The sequence below is a fragment of the Tachyglossus aculeatus genome, chromosome 10 (genome assembly GCF_015852505.1).
Source record: "Tachyglossus aculeatus isolate mTacAcu1 chromosome 10, mTacAcu1.pri, whole genome shotgun sequence".
NCBI lineage: Eukaryota > Metazoa > Chordata > Mammalia > Monotremata > Tachyglossidae > Tachyglossus > Tachyglossus aculeatus.
Genome location: NC_052075.1, coordinates 56,196,260 through 56,221,059, shown reverse-complemented (window position 1 = coordinate 56,221,059; position 24,800 = coordinate 56,196,260). Strand labels below are relative to the sequence as shown.

At 51.6% G+C, this 24,800-nt stretch overlaps 2 protein-coding genes across 2 annotated transcripts; both read left to right on the top strand.

Moving 5' to 3' along the window:
• The first annotated feature begins 203 nt into the window (after positions 1–203).
• Positions 204–9,782, top strand: LOC119932982 (keratin, type II cytoskeletal 2 epidermal-like). Its single transcript, XM_038752125.1, has 9 exons — positions 204–677; positions 1,501–1,715; positions 2,405–2,465; positions 3,133–3,228; positions 4,194–4,358; positions 5,243–5,368; positions 8,262–8,482; positions 8,999–9,033; positions 9,526–9,782. The coding sequence occupies exons 1-9, from the start codon at positions 204–206 to the stop codon at positions 9,780–9,782; spliced, it is 1,650 nt and encodes a 549-aa protein (XP_038608053.1).
• Positions 9,783–14,521: 4,739 nt separating this feature from the next.
• On the top strand, positions 14,522–23,848 carry LOC119932981 (keratin, type II cytoskeletal 73-like). The gene is made up of 9 exons (XM_038752124.1): positions 14,522–15,019; positions 17,050–17,264; positions 17,862–17,922; positions 18,206–18,301; positions 19,147–19,311; positions 21,429–21,554; positions 21,762–21,982; positions 23,000–23,034; positions 23,613–23,848. The coding sequence occupies exons 1-9, from the start codon at positions 14,522–14,524 to the stop codon at positions 23,846–23,848; spliced, it is 1,653 nt and encodes a 550-aa protein (XP_038608052.1).
• The last annotated feature ends 952 nt before the right edge of the window (positions 23,849–24,800 follow it).

Below are 24,800 nucleotides of genomic sequence, written 5' to 3'. Positions count from 1 at the left end.
CGCAGCAACCCTGGTGGGACACCCCCTTCCCGCTGTCACATTCTGACACATTGCCTCGCCCTCTGCTCCTCGGCCCTGGCTCCCCGCCAGCTCCCCTGGAGCTTATAAGGACCCGGCTGGCCTCTTTCCTTCAGACGAGGTGAATCTCGGCCCTTTCCACCGTTCATCACCGCTCCACGAGCCGTCTCTCACCCGTCGTCACCATGAGCCTTCAGTTGGGCTGGAAGTCCAGGAACGGAGGCTTCACCAGCCGCTCGGCCGTCCTGACCGGAGGAAGCCTATGGACCTCCAGCAGTTCGTTCTCAGTCTGCAGACCGGGAGGCTCCAGACGGTCCTGCGGCGCCGGCACCTTCACCAGCAAAAGTCTGGTCAGCTTGGGCGGGACGAAGAGCATCTCCACCAGCGTGGCCGGCGGCTGGGGCGCCCAGAACGTCGGATTCCTGGGCGGGGGCCTGGGGGGGTCTGGCCTCTCGGCCGGAGTGCTTCTCGGGGCCGGGAGGGGGCCAGGAGGCTTCGGCCCCTCCTGCCCCCCCGGAGGCATCCAGGAGGTGACCGTTAACCAGAGCCTCCTGCAGCCACTGGATGTGAAGGTCGACCCTGAAATCGGGAACGTGAAGAAGCAGGAGCGCGAGCAGATCAAAGACCTCAACAACAAGTTCGCCTCCTTCATCGATAAGGTAGGCGGCGGTGGCATTTACTGGAGACCCCCTAAACTCCCTAGGGGCAGCGGGATGTAGAGTTCAGGACTAGTGGACTTCTGCCGAGTGGAACCTGCTAGCCAGAGTCAGAATGCTCGTAGCGGGCAGGGAATGTGCCTGTTTATTGTTATAGTGTCCTCTTTCAAGCGCTTAGTACAGTGCTCTGCACACAGTAAGCGTTCACTAAGTACCATTGGTTGACTTTGTAATGTTGACCTCTCCCAAGTGCTTAGTATAGTGCTCTGCATACAGTAAGCGTTCATTCAGTACCATTGGTTGACTTTATATGTATATATATATATATATATATATATATTACTCTATTTTACTTGTACATGTTTACTACTCTATTCATTTTGTTAATGATGTGCGTTTAGCTTTAATTCTATTTATTCTGACGACTTGACACCTGTCCATATGTTTTGTTTTGTCTTCTAGACTGTGAGCCCGTTGTTGGGTAGGGATCGTCTCTATATGTTGCCAGCTTGTACTTCCCAAGCGCTTAGTACAGGACTCTCTACACACTAAGCGCTCAATAAATACGATTGAATGAATGAATGTGCAAAGCACTGTTCTAAGCGCTGGGGAGGATACAAGATATATATACAGGTGCTGCGGAGAGGGGAAGGAGGTAGTGCTTAACAAATGCCATCATTATTATTATTATTATTACGAGTCGGCAACATATAGAGACGGTCCCTACCCAACAACGGGCTCACAGTCTCCTCCCTAGGACTCTCCCAGAGAAGCTCTCGGGGTGGGCTGGGTCCGGAATCCCGCGTGTTTGTCCGTCGTCCCGCAGGTGAGGTTCCTGGAGCAGCAGAACAAGGTGTTGGAGACAAAGTGGGACCTGCTGCAGCAGGTGAACACGACGACGCAGACCAGCGATCTGAGCGCCCTCTTCGAGGCCTACATCAGTTCGCTCCAACGGCAGGTGGATGGTCTCGAAGGCCAGAGGATCCAGCAGGATTCGGAGCTCCGGACCACCCAGGATCGCATAGAGGAGTATAAAAAGAAGTGAGGGAGGGAGCAGGTTGTAAGGAGGGGCGGGAATCAGATGTGCCCCCTCACGACACTCTGTTCTAGTGGAAAATGGCTGTTTTATCGTACCAGGTGAACTTTAAAGCAGTGTGGCTCAGTGGAAAGAGAATGGGCTGTGGAGTCAGAGGTCATGGGTTCAAATCCCTGCTCCGCCAATTGTCAGCTGTGTGACTTTGGGCAAGTCACTTCACTTCTCTTTGCCTCAGTTCCCTCATCTGTAAAATGGGGATGAAGACTGTGAGCCCCCACCGTGGGACAACCTGATCACCCTGTAACCTCCCTAGGGCTTAGAACAGTGCATTGAACATAGTAAGCGCTTAATCAATGCCATCATTATTATTACAGGAACAAAACTCCGGCGAGGTTAAGTAGGAGGGGGAGAGTTAATTGAGTGTTTAATACTCACTGTGGACAGGGAAAGTGTCTACTAACTCTGTTGTATTGAACTCTCCCAAGCGTTTAGTGTGGTGTTCTGCACATAGTAAGCGCTCAATAAATACCGTTGATTGATGCAAATCGATGATAATGAGTTCCTGTTTGATGCCGAGGTGGATGGGGAGTGGGAGATGGGGACCGAACGGTTTTTCAGAACCGTAGGGAGTTCAGAGTCGGGGGGGCTGGGGAGCCCTACTTCACACTGAGCTTCCTTGCCGCCCCACCCCCAGGTTCGAGGATGAGATCAACAGCCGGACAAATGCCGAGAACGACTTTGTGCTGCTCAAGAAGGTGAGAGAATCGGGGCGTCCAAAGGGGTGCCCACCAGATCCTTCATTTCCTTTTCTACCCATTCTTCAGGTCCCCACTTCTCTCCATCTGTAAACTGGGTACAGACAGTAAGAATACAGTCCTCTCTTTTATCCACTTGCTAATTTTCCACTTTCTGGATTATGCATCGCAGAAGCTTTTAGAGAGTTTCAATGTGCTTTCTCTCTGATCTTCTCTCTTCTTGCACTGCCTGCCCTCTAAACGAAGATTCTGTCCTGAATCCATCGCTCGAAGCTCCCTGCCCCAACTGGAACAGGGGCTACTCTTTTTATGGTATTTGTTAAGTGCTTACTATGTGCCAGGCACTGTACTAAGCACTGGGGTAGATACAAACGGTTCAGGTTAGATACAGTCCTGTTTCAAAGGGGATTCACAGTCTTAATCCCCATTTTAGAGATGAGGTAGCTGGGGCCTAGAGAAGTGAAATGATTTGCCCAAAGTCACCAAGCGGCTTCCCTTTTTGTGTCTTATCTTTTGCTTTGCATTACCCACCATTGCTAGCCTCCATCAGTGGAAAGGAGCCAGAGAAACACGAGCTGTCATACGTCCATATCCCCAGGCTCCAGGGACACACCCATGAGAACAAGGCCCCTTCCCCAACCCCCAACCGGGGTCTGTTTCCTTCCAGGATGTGGACGCAGCTTTCACGGTCAAGATTGATTTTAACACCAAAGTAGAGAGTCTGCAGCAGGAGATTGAATTTCTTAAGGTCCTCTTCGAAGAGGTGAGGTTCTTTTCCTTCTCCTCCTCCCTCCTCCAGCTCCTCTGCCCCTTTCCCTCTTCTCCTCCCTCTCTTCTTTGTCCCCCTCTCTCTTCTTCCGCCTTCTTCTCTGTCCCTCTCCATCCGTCCTCATCCTCCTCCCTCTCTTTTACCCCGTCTCTTCCCCCACTCTTTCTTCATCCTCTTCTTTCTCCACTTTCCATCTTTCTCCCACATCCTTTCCCTTCCTTCTCAACTTCCTTTCCTTTCCCTACCTTCCTTGCTTTCTCCGCTTGCCCCATCTCCCTCTCTCTTCTCTTTATCCTCCCTCGTAGAGCCCTTGCTCTCCCCCCTCCCCTTTCTTGTTCCTCTCTTTATTCCCCCGCCCCCTCGGCCCCTTCTTCCCTTTCCCACTCCCCCACGTCCTCTCCTTTGGGGGAACAGCAAAGTCTCTCTAAAGAGGAGACCTAGGGATCCCTCCGAGAAATCCTGGAAAAACGGTTTGGTATGGGAGTATGTTGAAGCTGTGGATATTTGGATTATCCGGGGATTTCAGTGATGGGTGCTCTACCTGGCCTCATCACCGCGAAAAACTGAGAGTTCATTCATCCAGCTGCCAGTGTTAACAGAAAACTTTTGGAATTCGATGAGCTTCCTAGTGAAAAACAGGGTTGGGATACCGGCTTTCATTCACTCAGTCATTTATTAAGCTCTTGCTGTGGCAGAGCACTTACTAAGCACTTGGGAAAGTACGATACAGCAATAAAGAGTGACAATCCCTGTCCACAACAAGCTCACAGAATTGTTTTCCCTCGAGAAGTAGAGGTTCAATTTCTGAAGATAATATCCCCGTAATCTATTATTGTTGCTGAATTTCTGATCTGATTTAGGGTGGTCCTAGGGGAGCGTAGGGGTGGAGGGGCGGAGAGGGGAACGGAAGGGGTCGATGGACTGCTCGGCTGGAGGCTGAGCAGGACGGCTCTGTGCAGGAGCTGTCCCAGGTACAACAGAGCGTCAGCGACACCAACGTGGTCCTGTCCATGGACAACAACCGCAGCCTGGACTTGGACAGTATCCTTCAAGAGGTCAAAGCCCAGTATGAGGAGATCGCTCAGCGCAGCAAGGCCGAGGCCGAGGCCCTGTATCAGTGCAAGGTGAGCCTCACTACAGCCCGCCCACTTTCTAGGCTGCTAGAGAACTTTGGCAGGCTGGTAAGTATCTGTGAGCCAGTAAGTATTTGCAAAGCTGGAGCGGGGCCAGGGGCGATACCTCAGTTGCTTCCTCTGGATTTGGGGGGCCGACTCCGGAGGAAGTCCTGAGTTCCAGAATGGCCCCGGTGACTTCATGAATACTGCTTTTTTTTAAAAAAAAAAAAATGTGTTTGTTAAATCCTTACAAAGTGCCAGGCACTACAGTAAGCACTGGGTAGATAAAAGCTAATCAGGTTGGACACGATTCATTTCCCTCGTGGGGCTCACAGTCATAATCTCCATTTTACAGATGTGGTAACTAAGGCCCAGAGAAGTTAAGTGACTCTTCTGAGGTCACAGGGCGGAAATGTGGCAGAGATGGGATTAGAACCCACGTATTCTGACTCCCAAACCCGGGTTCTTTCCACTAAGCCGCACTTCTATTGCCTAGACAGGCTACGTGCCTTAACAGCACCAGGCTCTAGGCAACAAGCCCACCCGGAAGGCTGAGGCCAGCCAGCAGCGCAAGGGCAGGTGGAGGAAATGGTTGTCATCGGTACAGGTGGGGGTCAATATCTGGGAAAGCGTCCTGGAGGGCGGGGTTTGCAGTAGTGTTTGGAAGCAAAGAGAAACGTGGTTTGGAGAAGAGGAGTGGGCATGATGGCGGGGGGAGGAAGTAATGAGGGTTTCTGGGGAATAGCCTGGGGGATCAGGAGTCGTGGTGAGGGAGGTGGGGGGTTCTGGTGGAAGACCAGAGCTGCAGAAGAGCAGTGGCGGAGGTCGGGGGGGAGGGAAATCGGCTCTGAATTCAGCTCCCTCCCCTTCTCTCTACCGCTTCCTGTCTCCAGTACCAGGAGCTCCAAGTAAGCGTAGGAAAGCAAGCGGACGATCTGAGAGTCGTCAAGACCGAGATCAGCGAGCTGAACCGGACGATTCAGAGGCTCCAAGCCGAGACCGAGCGCGTGAAGAAGCAGGTGAGTCCGCAGTCTCTCTTCTAGTTCTCTTCTAGCCTCTCTTCTGTGTGACTTTGGGCAAGTCACAACTTCTCTGAGCCTCAGTTACCTTATCTGTAAAATGGGGATTAAGACTGTGAGCCCCACGTGGGACAACCTGATCACCTTGTATCCCCCCAGCGCTTAGAACAGTGCTTTGCACGAAGTAAGCGCTTAACAAATGCTATTATTATTATTATTATTATTATTATTATTATTATTATTATTCTAGCAGCAGGAGTACGGACGGTCGTAACTGGGAACGCCCTGGGTTCAGGGCAATCATCAAACAACCGATGGTATTTATTGAGGGTTTACTGTGTGCTGAGCACTGTACTGACAGCTTGGGGGAGTACAATATAACGGAGTTGGTAGCACCGTACGAATCACTTGGGAAAACATAAGAACAAGGAGTGAGGGCACCCTAGCCAGTCAATCAGTCGGTGAATCGTATTTACTCAGAGCTTAATCTGTGTCCAACACTGTACTAAACGTACAGATACATAAACAAATACATTCCCTGTCCACAACCAGATTATAGTCTAGAGGGGGAGCCCACGTTAGCCCTTGTACAGTTCACATCCATTCTTAGACCCTGTGAGCTTGGAGGAATCTGCGTGACTTTTTGAAGGAGGTGGATTTGCAGTAGCGTTTGAAGGAAGGGAGGCTTAAAGTGGTTTGGTGAAGAATAATAATCCTCAACAACAACTCTCTCCTCGACCCCCTCCAGTCTGGCTTCCGTCCCCTTCATTCCACGGAAACTGCCCTCTCAAAAGTCACCAATGACCTCCTTCTTGCCAAATCCAACGGCTCCTACTCTGTCCTAATCCTCCTCGACCTCTCAGCTGCCTTTGACACTGTGGACCACCCCCTTCTCCTCAACACGTTATCTGACCTTGGCTTCACAGACTCCGTCCTCTCCTGGTTCTCCTCTTATCTCTCCGGTCGTTCTTTCTCAGTCTCTTTTGCAGGCTCCTCCTCCCCCTCCCATCCTCTTACTGTGGGGGTTCCCCAAGGTTCAGTGCTTGGTCCCCTTCTGTTCTCAATCTACACTCACTCCCTTGGTGACCTCATTCGCTCCCACGGCTTCAACTATCATCTCTACGCTGATGACACCCAGATCTACATCTCTGCCCCTGCTCTCTCCCCCTCCCTCCAGGCTCGCATCTCCTCCTGCCTTCAGGACATCTCCATCTGGATGTCCGCCCGCCACCTAAAGCTCAACATGTCGAAGACTGAGCTCCTTGTCTTCCCTCCCAAACCTTGTCCTTTCCCTGACTTTCCCATCTCTGTTGACGGCACTACCATCCTTCCCGTCTCACAAGCCCGCAACCTTGGTGTCATCCTCAACTCCGCTCTCTCATTCACCCCTCACATCCAAGCCGTCACCAAAACCTGCCGGTCTCAGCTCCGCAACATTGCCAAGATCCGCCCTTTCCTCTCCATCCAAACCGCTACCCTGCTAATTCAAGCTCTCATCCTATCCCGTCTGGACTACTGCACTAGCCTTCTCTCTGATCTCCCATCCTCGTGTCTCTCTCCACTTCAATCCATACTTCATGCTGCTGCCCGGATTATCTTTGTCCAGAAACGCTCTGGACATATTACTCCCCTCCTCAAAAACCTCCAATGGCTACCGATCAATCTGCGCATCAGGCAGAAACTCCTCACCCTGGGCTTCAAGGCTGTCCATCACCTCGCCCCCTCCTACCTCACCTCCCTTCTCTCCTTCTACTGCCCAGCCCGCACCCTCCGCTCCTCCACCACTAATCTCCTCACTGTACCTCGCTCTCGCCTGTCCCGCCATCGACCCCCGGCCCACGTCATCCCCCGGGCCTGGAATGCCCTCCCTCTGCCCATCCGCCAAGATAGCTCTCTTCCTCCCTTCAAGGCCCTGATGAGAGCTCACCTCCTCCAGGAGGCCTTCCCAGACTGAGCCCCTTCTTTCCTCTCCCCCTCGTCCCCCTCTCCATCCCCCCGTCTTACCTCCTTCCCTTCCCCACAGCACCTGTATATATGTATATATGGTTGTACATATTTATTACTCTATTTATTGATTTATTTATTTATTTATTTTACTTGTACATTTCTATCCTACTTATTTTATTTTGTTGGTATGTTTGGTTCTGTTCTCTGTCTCACCCTTCTAGACTGTGAGCCCACTGTTGGGTAGGGACTGTCTCTATGTGATGCCAATTTGTACTTCCCAAGCGCTTAGTACAGTGCTCTGCACATAGTAAGCACTCAATGAATACGATTGATTGATTGATTGATTAATAATAATTGTGATATTTGTTAAGCGCTTACTATGTGCCAAGCACTGTACTAAACGTTGGGGTTGATACGAGCAAATCTGGTTGCACATAATCCTTGTCCCACATGGGGCTCACAGTCTCCATCTCCATTTTACAGGAGGTAACTGAGATCTAGAGAAGTAAAATGACTTGCCCAAGGTCACGCAGCAGACACGTGGCAGAGCCGGGATTAGAACCCATGACCTTCTGACCCCCAGGCCCGTGTTCTATTCACTACACCGTGCTGCAGGGAGGACATTCCAGGAAGGGGGGGGGGGCAGGGTTTGGATGTTGGAAAGCCGTGAGTGGGAAGAGGGATGCAGGTTAGCCAGAAAATAATAAGAATAATTGTGGTATTTGTTAAGCCATGTAGCCAGAGTGCTGGGGTAGATGCAAGATAATCAGATCGACACGGGAGTCTAAACAGAAGAAGGCACGGGTTTGAGTGGAGCGGGTGAAGAATCCGGGGTTCCAAACTGGTCCCCTTCTAGGGCGCTACTCTCTCCCTGCTGGTCGGGGGAGAATTTTCCTCTTCCACATTTCGGGGAGCAGTGAACGATGCGGATTCTCTATTTTCTCAGAGTGCCAGCGTTCAGGAAGCCATCCTGGCGGCGGAGCAGCGGGGTGAAAGCACCGTCAAGGATGCCCAGGCCAAGCTGGTACAGCTGGAGGAGACCCTGCAGGTCTCCCGCAAGGACCTGACGCAACTGCTGCGGGATTATCAGCAGCTGTTGAGCGTCAAATTGTCCCTGGATGTGGAGATCGCCACCTACCGCACTCTGCTGGAGGGCGAGGAGTGCAGGTGGGGCGGCCTAAACGTTTCCAATCCCTTTGAGCTTCAGCTTTTCAGATCAACCACTTGGGTGCTGATGAGATGGAATGCCCTCTTGCGGGCTGATGAGAGCTCCTCTAGACTGTAAACTCGTTAAGGGCAGGGAATGTGTCTGTTTAGTGTTATACTGTACTCTCCCAAGCGCTCTGCACACAGTAAGCGCTCAATAAATGCGATTGAATGAATGAATGGAGGGAATGCCCTCTTGTAGGCTGATGAGATGGAACTTCCTGATGGGATGGGACGCCCTTTTGCGGGCTGATGAGACGGAACTCCATATCTTTGAAAGGAAATGAATCCGAAATCCAGCCTGATTTCTCTGGGGAATTTAAAAATTAAACTTTGAAGATACCGTCCGGGATGTAGTCGTGTTAGTTCGGGATGGTTGAGGGGGCGGGGAGGGTGGAGCCTGGATGCTAGGGTTGGAAAGCTGGGTGTTGTATGTACTTTCTTTGACCCTCGTTGAAATTTGTCACCTCTTAACAGGCTGTCCGGAGATTTCTCCAGTAATGTGAGCTACTGTGAGTATGTCAATCAATCGTTGGTATTTTTTGAGCGCTTAATGTGTGCAGAGCACTGTACTAAGCACTTGGGAAATTTCAATAGAGTTGGCCAAAACATTCCCTTTCCACAAGGAGTGTTCAGGAGTATAATTATAATAATAATGGATGGCATTTATTAAGCGCTTACTATGTGCAAGGCACTGTTCTAAGCACTGTGGTGGTTACAAGGTGATCAGGTTGTCCCACAGGGGGATCACAGTTTTAATTCCCATTTTCCAGATGAGGTAACTGAGGCACAGAGAAGTTAAGTGACTTGCCCAAAGTCACACAGCTGACAATTGGCGGAGCTGGGATTTGAACCCATGACCTCTGACTCCCAAGCTCGGGCTCTTTCCACTGAGCCACGCTGGGTGGAGGGAAAACTGGAGGCGGATGGGAGTAGGCAGGAAAAGGGAGGAGGGGGCGTTTGGGGGAGTCTCAGGCCCTGATTTCCCCCTTTGGTCTTTGCAGCCGTGGTCAAGAGCGTCTCTTCGTCCCAGGGCCTGTCTCAAAGCTCGCTGGGCTCGGGAGGGAGAGGCGGCCCCTATGTTCCCGGAGGGCTTTTGGTCTCCAAGAGGAACAGCTCCACGTCACGAAACACTGTCTCCAGCTCTGTTTCTGGATCCGACTCCGTTTCCGTCTCTGGCGGCCGAGGATCCAGCTCAGAAAGAAACCTGAGGAGAAGCTCGGAAGTGGGAACCCGGGATAGCCCCGCTTCTCTGGTGTAATAGTAAGCCGATAGAAGGGAGAGAGAGAGAGAGAGAAATAGAGAGGGGGAGGTGCCCCCTCCCTCCCGGCCTCCCGAGGGACCCCCCCCCCCCACCGAGAGAGCCACCAATCCCTCCTTCTCGAAATCTTTCTTTTTGGGATCTCTGGGGGCCTCCTGCTTTCTGCCTTCCATCCGTAGATTTTCTGCCCTACCCCTCGCCCCCGCAACCTCCCCGAACACCTACAGGACAGAAGTGTTTTGAGTCCGTGTCTACACCGCCAGAACGATTAACCACCCTCCTGGTTTATACGTCTAAACGGCTAGCGATTCCTCGAAACTTAACCCGACTCCTTCGCTCAGGAGATTCCCCACACAGCCCAGAAGAAGGGGATTAAAGCTGTAGACTTGGTTAGGGGTGGGAGTCAGGACCACCGCCCTCTCCCTCACCCACCCACTTCTCCAACCCCTCGGGTACCCGGCCGTGAGAGTCCGGCTTTAGCTCGTTCAGGGGTGAGTGTGCCACCTGGACAAAGAGGCGGGTTCTTCATGGAGATAAAGACCTCTGCACTTCTGCTCGCACCTGCCGTTCATAACCTTCTGCTTTCTGTCGCTTTTCCAATAAACTTCAAGGAAAACTCACGCTGTGAGCTGGAGTGCGTTTAACCGAGACGCTGGGATGGGCGATGGGGAGGCAGGCTGGGGCGTTATAGAAAGGTAGCGCAGCTCCACCCGACGTTCAGAGAGGGCAAAGGATGTGCTCAGCGACACGCAGCAGATTGGTGGAGTAGGCGGGATTAGAACTCTCAACCCTCAGTTTCTCCAGATGAGTTGTTCATCCAGAGAATTGATCTCAGTCTGGGACCTGGGGGCGGGCCCAGAGAGGACGCGGGGATACCTCTCTTAAAACCACATAATAATAATATTATGGTATTTGTTAATCCATTAATTCAGGCTCAGTGGAAAAAGCACGGGCTTGGGAGTCAGAGGTCACGGGTTCTAATCCCAGCTCTGCCGCTTGTCAGATGTGTGACTTTGGGCAAGTCACTTAACTTCTCTGTGCCTCAGTTACCTCATCTGTACCATGGGGATTAAGACTGTGAGCCCCACGTGGGACAACCTGATCACCTTGTATCCTCTCCAGCGCTTAGAACAGTGCCTTGTACATAGTAAGCACTTAACAAATGCCATTATTATTATTATTATTATTATTATTATTATATTGCAAGCACTGTTTTAAGCACTTGGGTAGGTACGAGATAAGTGAGTCCCACATGGGGCTCACAATCTTAATCCCCATTTTGCAGGTGATTTAACTAAGACATAGAGAAGTGAAGTGACTTGCACAAGGTCACACAGCAGACATGTGGTGGAGCCGGGATTAGAACCCACATCCTCTGACTTCCAGGCCCGTGCTCTTTCCACTAGGCCACGCACATCACTCGTTCTACCAAAATCTGGGACTCCCAGAAGCCCGGGATCACGAGGCTAAAGCGAATTTTCCCCACATTAATTTTCTGACGGGAGGGACTCCAGGGGCAGGGATCTCTCTCGCACCCACCTCGCAACCAATAGCGGCTCGCGGAAACACCACCTGCTGCCTCCCCAAACTCAATACTCACTGCCGCCCCGGCTCCTGTTGGGACGTCGCCGCCAGTGATTTGCTCGCTGTCGTCCGATTTGGAGGGCCAGAGACACGAGAGACACCTGCGGCAGGTGGCCCCGAGGGTCTCCCTCCGACCCGCATTGACATCGAGTCTGGAAAAGTCGGCGAGTGGGCTTCAGGTGGGGAAAGGGAAAGCCAACAGAGGCGAAGGGATCGGTCGGACTCGAGCCTTCTGGAGAATGGGAGAGTGCAGATCAGTAGTAAAAACGTTACTCTTTCCTAGAGCTGTTCCAACCGGCCCGGAGCGTGGCGGGAGACTCTCTCCACGCCCTTCACCTTCCTCAAGCCTAGCCCACACCCGGGGACTCATTTCGGGCCCCTCCTTTATTAGCCTGGGGTCCACTCTGACCTCAGATCTTTTTCGGCTCCATGCACGTAGCAGTGGTTAAGAAGGACTAGAAGGCTGGCTCAGCAGACTGCATTCATTCGAAGGTCTCATGCGCGTTCTACAGCTCTGTCCCTTTTTAAAATAGTATTTTTAAAATGGTAACTGGTAATTTTTAAAAACGGTAACGTAAGCCCTTACTATATTCCAGGACTTGTACCAAGCGCTAGGGTAGACACAGACTAATCAGGTTGGCCACAGTCTATGTCCCACTGGGGCTCACAGTCTTAATCCCCATAATCCCAAATCGAGGTAATTGAGGCAAAGGGAAGTTAAATCACTTGTCCAAAATCACCCAGCAGACAAGTGGAGGATCCGGGATTAGAACCCAGGTCCTCCGACTTCCGGGTCCATGCTCTTTCCACTAGGCCATGCTGCCTCTCTTCACACAGTTGTCTTCCTGTTTCTACCTTCCCCACAACCCGAAATGCCCCACAAGCCTTCAGGTTGAGCTGTTATAATAATAATAATAATAATAATAATAATAATAGTAATGGTGCTTGTTAAGCGCATACTATGTGCCAAGCACTGTTCTAAGAGCTAGTGTAGATATAAATCAATCGGATTAGACACAGTTCCTGCCCCACATGGGGCTCACACTCTTAATCCCCATTTTACAGAGGAGGTAACTGAGGCCATAGAAATTGGGTGAATTGTCCAAGGTCACACAGCAGACAAGTGGCAGAGTAGGGATTAGAACCCAGGTCCTTCTGACTCCTAGGTCTGTGCTCTATTCACTACTCCAAGTGAATTACTTCTCTGTCAGAGGGGGCTGAGGGGCTCCAATGCTACAGATGCTACAATTGATGTCACTAATTCCTGGAAGCCCCCGCCCCTGGTGAGGTCAGAGATGACCTCACTAATAACCAAGGAGGAAGCACAGGGAGCAGAGTCAAGATACTCCCGGGGTCATGGGGGAGGAGATTGTGTCTTGAAGCTGGTTCCCCCAAATCGCGACGGACTCGGAGGTTTACGCAAGCCCGTTCAACATCACCAAACATGGCACAGAGCTCAGTAAACAACGATCATCCAATCCATCCCCCTGCTTCCACAAAGGATGAGACCAAAGCCAGTCCATCCGAATTTTAGAGGCCACCAGGGCAAGAGATGCCAGTCTCCAGGTTGTGATACCCTCACACTACCCTCCATTGGGTGTAAACTCGAATCTCTCTCGCTGCTGACTTACTGCTTTCCCTCATGGTCGATCGATCAACCGTTATTGAGAGCTTACTGATCAACCAACCAATCAATCAATCGTATTTATTGAGTGCTTACTGTGGGAGAACAGTATGCTAACGGCTTGGGAGAGTTCAATACAATAGAGTTCGTGGACGTGTTCCCTGCCCGCAACGAATTTACGATCTAGAGGGGAAGACAGACAATAATAAAATTAAAAATGAATGAATTATGGATATAGACTGACATTAATATAAATAAATAAATTACGGTTATAATAAACAAATCAGATATCTTGTATCTACCCAGGCCTTAGAACAGTGCTTGGCACATAGTAAGTGCTTAACAAATACCAAAATTATTATTATTATAATTATATATGGAATTATGGTATATGTAATTATGGTCTGTCCTGAGGGGGATAACCAGTTGGTGAGAACTACAAAACCCTCTATGTTATGAGCCTCGGGCCCCAGTGTTGAACCATAACAGCCCCAAGGAAGGAAAGGCCTGAATCATTCAATCAACCGTGTTCATTGAAGGCCTACTGAGTGCAGAACACTGTGAGAAGCGCTTGGGAGAGTGCAACATATCGATAATTCTATTTATTTATATTGATACTACTGATGCCTGTTTACTTGTTTTATTTTGTTTTGTTATGTTGTCTGTCTCCCCCCTTCTAGACTGTAAACCCGTTGCTGGGTAGGGATTGTCTCCATTTGTGGCCGAATTGTACTTTCCAAGCGCTTAACAAATACCATCATCATCATCATTAAAGTAAGCGCGTAGCAAATACCATTAAAAAAGTCCTTAGTTCAGTGCCCTGTGCTCAATAAATTCATTGATGATGATGATGATATGTAAAAGGGGGATTTAATACCTGTTCTCTATCCCCTTCAGGCTGTGAGCCCCGTTTGGGACAGGGCTGTGTCAGATCTGACCATCTTGTATCTCTCCCAGCGCTTGGCACCTAGTAAGCACTTAATAAATACAACAATTGCTATAATTATGATGATCTGGCGTCCTGACATCGGGGTAGCCTCACCGTGAGAGGTTCTCCTCGCCCTCTCTGGGAAACAGAGCCCAGAAATATGGTTCTTCAACCTCATGAAAGAGGGCTGGCAGGGAAATAGCGTGGGATGGGGAGATTGGAGGAACGTGACCCCCCCTCCCCCTCCCCCCACCCCAATCCCGAAAAATCCGATGAGACAGCGAGAAACTTCAGAGATCCCTTTACAGATAGCTCGACCTACCCGCAATTTCGCCGGCCCAGCGGGCGCGTGAGATAACCGGGAAATTATCCGGGCGAGGCGTCGCCGGCTTGCAAGTTTCGGCACTTAATAGCGGGATGGCTGGCTACGGAGGGAGAACCAAACCCTCGAATTAAGGGGCAGACCCCCCCCCTCCTCCCCCGCACCGTCCCGCGCCCCTCGCCCGACCGATATAAGCGAGGGAGACGTCAGGATGCTCCCCACTGGACCGCTCTCTCCCGCACTTCTGCACTTCCTCTCTGCGTGACTCTCCCGCCGTCTCCATGAGCCGCCAATTTACCTATAAGTCCGGGGTGCCCGGCAAGGGGGGTTTCAGCGGCTGCTCGGCCGTGCTGCCCGGAGGAAGGGGCGCCAGCTCGGGCTCGTACCGGGCAGGGCCCAAGGCTGCGGGGGCGGCGGGGGTCGTGGGCGGCTTCGGCAGCCGGAGCCTGTACAGCCTGGGCGGGACCCGCAGCATCTCGGTCAACGTGGCCGGCGGCGGCGCCCGCAGCTCGGGCTACGGGTTCGGCGCGGGGACTGGGGGCTACTGGCCGGGCCGGGGCCGGGCCAGCGGCTTCGCGGGCAGCATGTTCGGCAGCGTGGCGCTGGGGCCCGCCTGCCCGTCCTCCTGCCCCCCCGGCGGCATCCACCCGGTGACCGTCAACCAGAGCCTCCTGCAGCCGCTGGACGTCAAGGTCGACCCCGAGATCCAGAAGGTGCGGACTCAGGAGCGCGAGCAGATCAAGGTCCTCAATAACAAGTTCGCCTCCTTCATCGACAAGGTGGGTCCGCGCCCGGCTCGGCGCAGCCGGAGGGATGCAGGGTAGACTTCAGGAGGAACTCCCCGCAGGTTTGCGGGGGAGCCACTGGTGGTGGTTTCTGGATCACGGAGGTCCGTTGCTACCGGGCTCTCAAAGGAGCTATGTTAACGAACTTTTTTCTTGGCGTCTTTTTACCTTGAGAAAACCTTGGTGGTGTGGGGGGAAGTGGGAACATATCCTGTAGGTCTAGGAGTGATATATCCTGTAGGTCTAGGAGGCAGAAACGTGGCTCAGTGGAAAGAGCATGGGGTTTGGAGTCGGAGGTCATGGGTTCAAATCCCGGCTCTGCCACTTGTCAGCTGCGTGACTTTGGGCAAGTCACTTAACTTCTCTGGGCCTCAGTGACCTCATCTGGAAAATGGGGATGAAGACTGTGAGCCCCCCGTGGGACAACCTGATCACCTTGTAACCTCCCCAGCGCTTAGAACAGTGCTTTGCACATAGTAAGCGCTTAATAAATGCTATCATTATTATATTATTATTATATTAGTTCACCAATAATGGCCCGTTGTCCCTCCTCCTCACCTTCTCCCCTGCCTGCCCATTTCTCCTTGGCTGCTCAGAAGCGATGGAGAGGGTTTGTGGGCCCGGACAATGCTGAAGAGGGAAGTACAGAACACCCACCCCCATAAGTGTTGAAGGTCCTAGGTTTGTGCTGCTGACTGACTTTCCAACACAACCTCTTGGGGGAGGGGCGGGGAAGGAAAAATTTGCGGAAATTTTCCAACATGGATTTTAGGAATTTTGAATGGAAGGGACCTCGGATGAAAAATCGGTCATCCTTGTATCTCTGGGCAAGTCGATCCCCTAAACAATCCCATCCGGAGGGGGTCCTGGGGAGGACGATATCTTAGTTTTTTTCAACCTCCTGCTCAACTGCACAATAAGATGGTCAGGAAATTATTCTGGATGTCTACCCTAGAGCCTAGAACCCTCATGCATTCTTTAATGGTATTTGTTAAGCGCTTACTATGTCTGTACTAAGCGCTAGGGTAGATACAAGTTACTCAGGTTGCACATCGTCCATAACCCACATGGGGTTCACAGTCATAATCCCCATTTTACAGATGAGGTAACGGAGTCACAGGGAAATTAAGCGACTTGCCCAAGGTCACTCAGCAGGTAAATGGCAGAGCCAGGATTAGAACCCAGGTCCTTCTGACTCCCAGGCCCCCACTTGGCATTGCATTTAAAATCCTCATCCTTGCACTTTGGTCCCGTTGGAGGCTGCTGGTAGCTACCCTATGCCGGTGTCTAACCTGAATCCACCACTACATTCGCTGTTTAACCTATTGAGACAAGTTTTAAACTGTCACTGAGACACCGTTCAGGCTTCCGTTATGTGTCATAGCTTCCAGCTCTGTCCGCAATGTCCCAGGATTGCTAAGAAACCACTCAGTCACGAACGGACCTGCCCAGCTCGAGGGATGCACAAATATCGCCGAATAAATCGGCGACAGTGATTTCTGAGAACGTTTCTCATGGGTTTATTCCAGATGAGCCTGATTTAATTGATCAGATAAAAAATCCTTTTGGAAGTGAGTTTTGCTTCACAGACAACTCCTGTTCATCCACTTGAGGATAATCCACTCTGAGGATTATCTGGGATTAGTTAGGTTCTTAAGAGTTTCCCCAGTTGTGAGCCTCGTTCCCCCAACGTTAACCCTTAAGGACCACTATGAATCATATAGTCAGGTAATCAGATTCATCCTCTAAACATGGATGAATCAGACTGTGTCCTGCATTTTAAACGATCCGTTGTCTTGTTTTATCTGTCGTCCTCTCTTTCCATTAATGTGGAAATCGGGACTTGACTGCGTATGACTGCAAATGGATGCTCCCATCCAACAGACCCAAGGGAGTGAAATAAAGAGAGAGACCACTCCCTTGTCTTCGTTTAGGAAAGTCAGAAGGGATTACAATCAAGTTCAGGCCTCGCTCCCCCCCTTCCCCCACCAACCGCTGAGCCGTATCCACCCCGTCGGTTCCAGGTGCGGTTCCTGGAGCAGCAGAACCAGGTGCTGGAGACCAAGTGGGACTTACTACAGCAGCTCGATCTGAGTAACTGCAAGAACAACCTGGAGCCCACCTTCGAGGGCTACATCAGCAACCTGCGCCGGCAGCTGGAGGGTCTGAACGGGGACCGCGTGCGGCTGGACTCGGAGCTCCGCAGCATGCGGGATCTGGTGGAGGACTTCAAGAAGAGGTGGGAGGGAACTTTCGCCATCCCTTACCTCCAGCGTGGAGTGCCCTCCCCCATCCTCTTCCCCATGGCTTAGCCATCAAGGAGGGATGGGTGGGGCAGCCACGTCTCAGCTTGTGTGACCTTGGGCAAGTCACTTCACTTCTCTGTGCCTCAGTTACTTCATCTGCAAAATGGGGATAAGAGTGCGAGCCCCGTGGTGGTCAGGGACTATGTCCATCCTGAAAAACGTGTATCTACCTCGGTGTTTAGAGCAGTGCTTGGCACATAATACACTTTTAGTAAGTATCATAATCCCAACTAACAGCTGTTCGCGACTACGTAGTTGGGACCTGCTCTCAGCCTGGGGTCCCCAGGCTAACATTTTCTGGGGCACTATTAAACACCTTGTAGACTGCCTTGGGGGAATTAGCCAGTTATTCCCATGAGTGGCTTAAGATTCCCTCCTTGGGCTGGGAAACACCGCAGTGGGTTGGTGGTTCTCTGCAAGTCTTCCCAACAATTCGGAGAACACCGCAGACCCGGCCTGCCTTACACCAAAGATGTATCCTCCTCTCTGGAGGCCCAACCAGCCTCACTCCATCCCTCATCTCCCCGCAGGTACGAGGAGGAGATCAATAAACGCACCGCCGCGGAGAACGAATTCGTGGTGCTCAAGAAGGTGAGAGGGTGGGCCAAAGGTCCGTCGGGGGATGGGGGACGGGCGCGGACTCCCCCTGAGAGCCATCTTCCCGGGGTAGAGGGGAAGTGTGGCTGCTAGGGGGCAGGGGTGTCAGGTTTTCGCACCCCCAAAACGCACTCAGGACCTGATTGCTAGTCTCAAAGTAGCTCTCCTCGCTCCATCTTTTGGATGAAAAAAGACTAGGAGGGTCAGTGCCTGGGTTGGATTGAGGGCTGAATCCAATCAGTCCGGACCAAGTTGGCAACTTCCCGTTTCTCTCCAGGACGTGGACGCCGCCTATACCAACAAAGTGGAGCTACAGGCCAAGGTGGATTCGTTGGACGGCGAGATCAAGTTCCTTAAGTGCCTGTACGAAGGGGTGAGAAGCCTCAAAATTCCCCCGTCACCTACCCAAGAGCTCCCAAATCAGTGCATTATCGTATCTTTCATCTATAACGCTCTTTTAAAATTATTTAATGGTATTAGTTAAGCACTTATTATGTGCCAGGCACTGCACTTAAGCGCTGCTAATCACGTTGGACAGAATTTATGTCCCATATGGAACTCACAGTCTCAATTCTCATTTTGCAGATGAGGTAACAAGTTCAGAGAGGTTAAGTGACTTGCCCAAGGTTACACAGTAGACAAGTGGCTCTTGTCATACGCTCTGTCCATCACAGCATCGCATCGGTATTAACAACATTTTGAAAAAACCCTACAAAAAGTGGTCTCTTTCATCCTCTGCCCTCCTCCCCCTCCATCACCCAGTGCCAGGCGTAGTTTTCTGTAAGTCTGTCCTGAATCCCAGTCCACACCTCGTCGGTCCGTCAAACCCTCTAAGGCAGTATGGTCTAATGGAAGGGCCAAAGGGTGGGGATCTACTCCCAGTTCTGTCCTCGGACTGCTATGTGACCTTGGGAAAGTAATTTTCCTTTCCTGGACCTCAGTTTCTTCCTCTGCAAAGTAGGGTTAGAAAAATCCCTGCTTCTTGCTACCTCAACAGGGATTAGACAAGGATAAAACGAGGGGATGGAGGAGAAACTACTTTGGCGTGCTGTAGATTCAAGGATTTATTATTCTGCTGCCTTGTCCACCACCTATCCCTTCACCTCATGGGTGACCAGAATATGGCTGTGTCTTCGGGAACTCTCAGGGCAGATTTAGAGGGAGGTAGCAACCCTCACCGCCCGTCGCTTCTCTCCCTCCCATCCCCATCCCCACCAGGAGATCGCCCAGATCCAATCCCACATCAGCGATACGTCGGTCATCTTGTCCATGGACAACAACCGCGACCTGGACCTGGACAGCATCATCGATGAAGTGCGCGTGCAGTACGAAGATATTGCGCACAAGAGCAAAGCCGAGGCCGAGGCCCTGTACCAGACCAAGGTGGGTCCAGAGAGGAGACCCCCTTCTCCTCCGCTTATTCTTTCTATCTCCCACCCACCGACCCTCCACCGGACCAGGCCGGACCAGGGTGGGTGAGACTTTCCCCCGGATCTCCTCTCCCGAGCCCGGGTATGGGGAGGAGGGAATGTGAGTCACCAGATTTTAACTCTGCTAATGGGCGGCGGGTGGGGAGGCTGACGGCTCCGATTACAGGGGCTTTCAGCCTCCCGGGGCTCGGCCCCGCCCTAATAACCCCCCGTGGGGCTATCGCGCCGGATCAAAGCACCGAGCAGACCTTATCTCCCGCCTCCTCTCTGAAGGCCAGCTGGAGGTGTGAGGACAGGGAGGGGAAAGGGCGGTCCCTACCCGGAGAGGCAATGGGGAGACCGAGGAAGAGAAGCTGGACCCGTCTGGGAGTTGGAACAGAGCAGCGTTGGGAAGCAGCATGGCATAGTGGATAGAACTTGTCAGCTATGTGACTTTGGGCAAGTCACTTAACTTCTCTGTGCTTCAGTTCTCTCACCTGTAAAATGGGGGGCCCCCCGTGGGACAACCTGATCACCTTTTAACCTCCCCAGAGCTTAGAACAGTGCTTTGCACACAGTAAGCGCTTAATAAATGCCATTATTATTATTATAGAACACGGGCCTGGAAGGCAGAAGGTCTAATCCCTGTTCTGCCATTTGTCTGCTGCGTGGCCTTAGGCAAATCACTTCTCTCTGCCTCATTTCCCTCGTCTGTAATTAAGACTGTGAATACTATGTGGGGCAGGGACTGTGTCCAAACCGATTTGCCTGTATCCACCCCAGCGTTTAGTACAGTGCCTGGCACATAATAAGCCCTTAACAAATACCATTATTATTATTATTAGCAGAGAGACTGCGAGAGGTCTACGGGGCCCAACCCCTGCCACTAGGATGGAGTCTTTCTGCATCTCCACCTTCGTGATGGAGGCTTCACAGCCCTTATCTTTCTGTCTTTGTGCTCTCCCCTTCCCAAATTCATTCACACCAGCGGCCCTAACCCTCGCAGGATTTAAGACATCCGTCCTTTAATCGCCTTAGCTCACTGGGCTTCTTCCTGTCTCTGTTAATATCTCCCTATGACCCTGTTCTTTTTCTTCCTCCACATGCCAGCCCCCGAATCCGCCCAATAAGAATAATAATTGAAGTATTTGTTAGGCCCTTACCATGCACCAAACACTGTACTAAGAGCTGGGGTAGATACAAGCTAATCCGGTCGAACACAGTCACTGTACCTCATGAGGCTCACAATCTAAGGAATAAGGGAGAACACATATTGTATCATTGTTTTACAGATGAGGAAACTGAGGTCCAGCTAAATTACGTGAGTTGTCCAAGGTTATACAACAGGAAAGTGGCAGTCAGGATTAAAATCTAGATCTGAGAAGCAGCTTGGCCTAGTGGAAAAAGCACGGGTTTGAGAGTCAATCAATCAATCAATCAATCGTATTTATTGAGCGCTTACTATGTGCAGAGCACTGTACTAAGCGCTTGGGAAGTACAAATTGGCAACATATAGAGACAGTCCCTACCCAACAGTGGGCTCACAGTCTAAAAGACTGTCAGAGGACCTGGGTTCTAATCCCAACTCTGCTGCTTGCTAGTTGTATGACCCTGGGCCCACAACGTCATCATCATCATCATCTTTAAAATGGGTAAAAAATGTTCTACTCTCTCCCACTTAGAATCCGAGCCACATGTGAACCAGAAACTATGTTCAAACGGATTATCTCGTATCAATCACAGCGTTTAGTACATTGCTTGGAACATAGCACTTATTATTAGTCATTCAAGCGAATTTATTGAGTGCTTTCTGTGTGCACAGCACTATACTAAGCGCTTGGGAGAGCACAATACAATAATAAACAGACATTATTATTGTTATTATAAAGAAGAAGAAGAAGAGGAAGAAGAAGAAGAAGAAGAAGAAGAAGAAGATTCCACTCGGTTTCTCGGAACTTTCTGGTGCCACCGGCAAGAGATAGGACAACGGGGCAGAGGGGTTGAGCCAGTTGTGATGTCTCAAGGGGTCGAGGTGTCTCTTTGTGTCTGTCTGTCTGTATCCCTCTGCTCACTATATTTTTCGGGGACCAGTTTCAGGAGCTGCAGCTGGCGGCCGGCCGACATGGAGACGACTTGAAACACACTAAGAACGAGATCTCGGAGCTGAGCCGGCTCATCCAGCGGATCCGCTCGGAGATCGAGAATGCCAAGAAGCAGGTGGGGGAGAGGGAGGGAGGGGGAATCCTGAATGGTTGGGGGCCGATGGAAGTGAACCCTGTCTGTGTCCTCCAAACCAGCACAACAGCCCTAAAATGGGAAGGGGTTATGCCCCCGGTGTCTGTCCCTTCCCTGGTACACGGATAATCTACATTGCAGTTAATAAGACACCGCGAAATTGAGCATTGAAAACACTTGGTTCATTAGTGTGCCAACCTGGAGACAGCTATCGCTGATGCGGAGCAGCGTGGAGACTGCGCCCTGAAGGATGCCCGGGCCAAGATGGACGAGTTGGAGGGCGCCCTGCATAGCGCCAAGGAAGAGCTGGCCCGGCTGTTGCGCGATTATCAGGAGCTGATGAATGTCAAACTGGCGCTGGACATTGAGATCGCCACCTACCGAAAACTGCTGGAGGGCGAGGAGTGCAGGTGGGCATCCATCAAGTTGGGGCATGAGAGTGTAATAATGATCACTATGATATTCCTTATGCGCGGGCTACGTGACAACCTCTGTACTAAGCGTTGGGGGAGATGCAAAATCAATCCTGTCGGACATGGTCTCTTTCCCACCGGGACTTAGAGTTTAAGGAATGGGGGAGTGGGAAGGAGGGGAGAACAGGCATACTCCCCATTAAACAGGTGAGGAAACTGAGGTACAGCTTAGTTTAGTGGCTCACCCAAAGTCACACAGCTGGCCAATGGCATGGTCAGGATTAGAACAGGTTCTCTGACTCCTAGTCCTGTGTCACTAGACCAAGCTGCTCCTTTCCTAGGTGACTGAACTGGGGAAGCTGGGGAAAGAGGAGCTGAGAGGGTGGGAGTGTGTTGGACAGTTTAGAGCCAGGGGATTGGTTGGACTGTGTTGGGGCTGGGCTCTCGTGAGCTTCTGCTCTTTGAGGTGTGTTCCTATGGGGAGCTGTAAAGCCTGGTAGAAAGGGCCCAGAGCTGGGAGGCAGAAGATCTGGGTTCGAGTCCCGGATCCACCACCTCCGCCTTTAAGCAAGTCACTTCAGAAAGCTCTGGGCTTCAGTTTCCGCTCCTCACCTCCTGTAAAACAGGAATCCTAATTTCTTCCTCCACAGGGAAGGGGTGAGAATTCGCTACTTCCCCTCCCTTCTGGGTCACCCTTGCACTTGGATTTGTACCTTTATTCTCCCCACCCTCAGCCCCACAATACTTAGGTCCATATCCATAATCTAGTATATAACTCCCTCTTTAGGCTATAAACTCCTTGTGGGCAGGGTACATGTCTACCAACTCTGTTATATTGTACTCTCCCACGCGCTTAGAACACCGTAAGAGCTCAATAAATACCACTGATTAATTGTTTGGATGAGATCACCGATGAGAAAACCATTTGGGAAAATAAGAGGGTTGTCCAACCCCAGTGTGATGCTTTAAAGAACGACTTAATGATTTGTATTGCTCTCTCTCTCTCCCCCCTAGGATGTCTGGGGAATACTCGAATTCCGTGAGCATCTGTGAGTTAATGGAGCGTGTTCCTTATTTTATTAGTGAACGGGTGTCTCTCCCTGACCTCCGGTAGCGTTAGGATGAGGTTCTCCGACCTCTCAGACCTCCAACCTGTGGAATTTGGCCCTGATGTTTCCCCCCTAAATCACACACAGTGTCAGAGTTAAGTGTGTGTCAAGGGGAGGCGGTTGAAGTAATGTCTGTCACTCCCTCTAGACCGTAAACTCCTGGGCAGGGAACGTGTCTCCCAACTCCGTAAAATATTGCACTCTCCCAAGCGCTTAGAACAGTTCAGGAAATACAATTGATTGATCGATTGAAGTGGTGGAAGCCCCGCCCTGGCTCAGAACCACAGGGCCAGACACTTTAGAGGTGAGGAAGAGATACTGAGTCTTTTGTTTTCATCCTCTGCAACTCCGGAAGCGATCTGAAAATTCCATTGTAGACCAGCCCTCCCTAGCGCAGTTCGTGAGTTTTCTAAAGACCTGGGGGGCTGGAGGGATGGGGCTCAGAGCCGTGGGGAGAGAGGCAGGTGTCCCGCTCTGAACCCACCCCTAAACCCCATTTCTCTCTCCCACTCCTACAGCCGTGATCAGCAGCTCCACGGCCACAAGCGCCGGCGGCTTCGGCCTCAGCAGTGCCAGCGCCTACGGCTACCGGCCCGGGTCGGCGGGCGGTGTCTTCGGGGGCTGCGTCACAGGTGGGGGTTCCTGTGTCCCCCGGGGAGACGGGAGGATCAACAAGGGCAGCGTGGGCGAGTTCAAGGACACGCTGGCGAAGTCCCCGGCCCTCAGCTTGCCTACGAAGAAAACCACGAGATAGAAGCTTCTTCCATCCCCTCTCCTCTCCCCCGCATCTGGTCAGGAGCTGCTGATCCCCTGCTAGCTCCCTCTTTGCTTATCTCTGCATCCTGTACCCCATCTTGTCCTCCTCTCCCAGGGTGGGACCCGGCCCTGGCATCTGGTCCTTCTGCACTGATCCAGCTCCTCTGGATCGCCCCTTTAGTGATATCACACAAGGACTCGCCAATCCTAGGGAGGTGAGATGTGGGGAGGAAAGTAGTCCAACCGTGTTCTCGTCTCTGTATCCTCATTGGACTTCTGCTCTTGCGGGGTCTCGTCCTGTTCTAGAATCACAGATGCCTCAGGCTTGTGTCAAAGGGGACGCGGGGAACCCAAGAGGTCATATCAACGATTCCTCTGTCTCTGGACCCATCCTCTCTGCCTTTTCTATCGATCTCCGGAGGACACCACCCTATCTCTTTGAGAACCAGACAGAGGGTCTCCCAGCCTCTCAAATCGGATGGTTTTCCCCTAGAGTCTAACCCTTATCCCTGTCGCTGCAGCCAACTTGGAATTCCTAACTCAATCTGCTGCCGGGGGCGGAGTTGAATCCCTCGGGGTGGGGGTGGGGCGAGGGTGAACCAGTTACCAGCGCTCGACGTGGATTCCGAATTGCCTCAGGCGTGGTTTTGTCATTCGAGAGGGGCGATTTCGCAGGAATCTCGTGCCCACCAAAAAGCGGGGACTCTACAATTCAATCGCTTGCTTCTCGGGCCGGTCGGGGGTATCCCTGGACGGGAAATACCGGTTTTGTCTCGGGCTAATTTCTTCTCACATTCCGCTTTCTGGCATCTCATTAATAAAACCTGTCACATCCACACTGGCCTTGTCATCTTCAACATCATTACTGCTCCGCCCTCTCCCCCCAGGACTTCCCTAGGATCCTCTTTAGTCAGCCCCCCTCTCCTTTGGATCCTCGCCTCCAGGGACTT

What these genes read in the sequence shown, in the direction of transcription:
- LOC119932982 (XM_038752125.1), top strand. Translation starts at nt 204, where the DNA reads ATGAGCCTTCAGTTGGGCTGGAAGTCCAGGAACGGAGGCTTCACCAGC. An exon ending in TCGCCTCCTTCATCGATAAG is followed by an intron (nt 678 to 1,500) that starts GTAGGCGGCGGT and finishes GTCGTCCCGCAG; the next exon opens with GTGAGGTTCCTGGAGCAGCA. An exon ending in CTGGAGGGCGAGGAGTGCAG is followed by an intron (nt 8,483 to 8,998) that starts GTGGGGCGGCCT and finishes ACCTCTTAACAG; the next exon opens with GCTGTCCGGAGATTTCTCCA.
- LOC119932981 (XM_038752124.1), top strand. Translation starts at nt 14,522, where the DNA reads ATGAGCCGCCAATTTACCTATAAGTCCGGGGTGCCCGGCAAGGGGGGT. An exon ending in TTAAGTGCCTGTACGAAGGG is followed by an intron (nt 18,302 to 19,146) that starts GTGAGAAGCCTC and finishes CATCCCCACCAG; the next exon opens with GAGATCGCCCAGATCCAATC. An exon ending in AGGCCCTGTACCAGACCAAG is followed by an intron (nt 19,312 to 21,428) that starts GTGGGTCCAGAG and finishes TTCGGGGACCAG; the next exon opens with TTTCAGGAGCTGCAGCTGGC.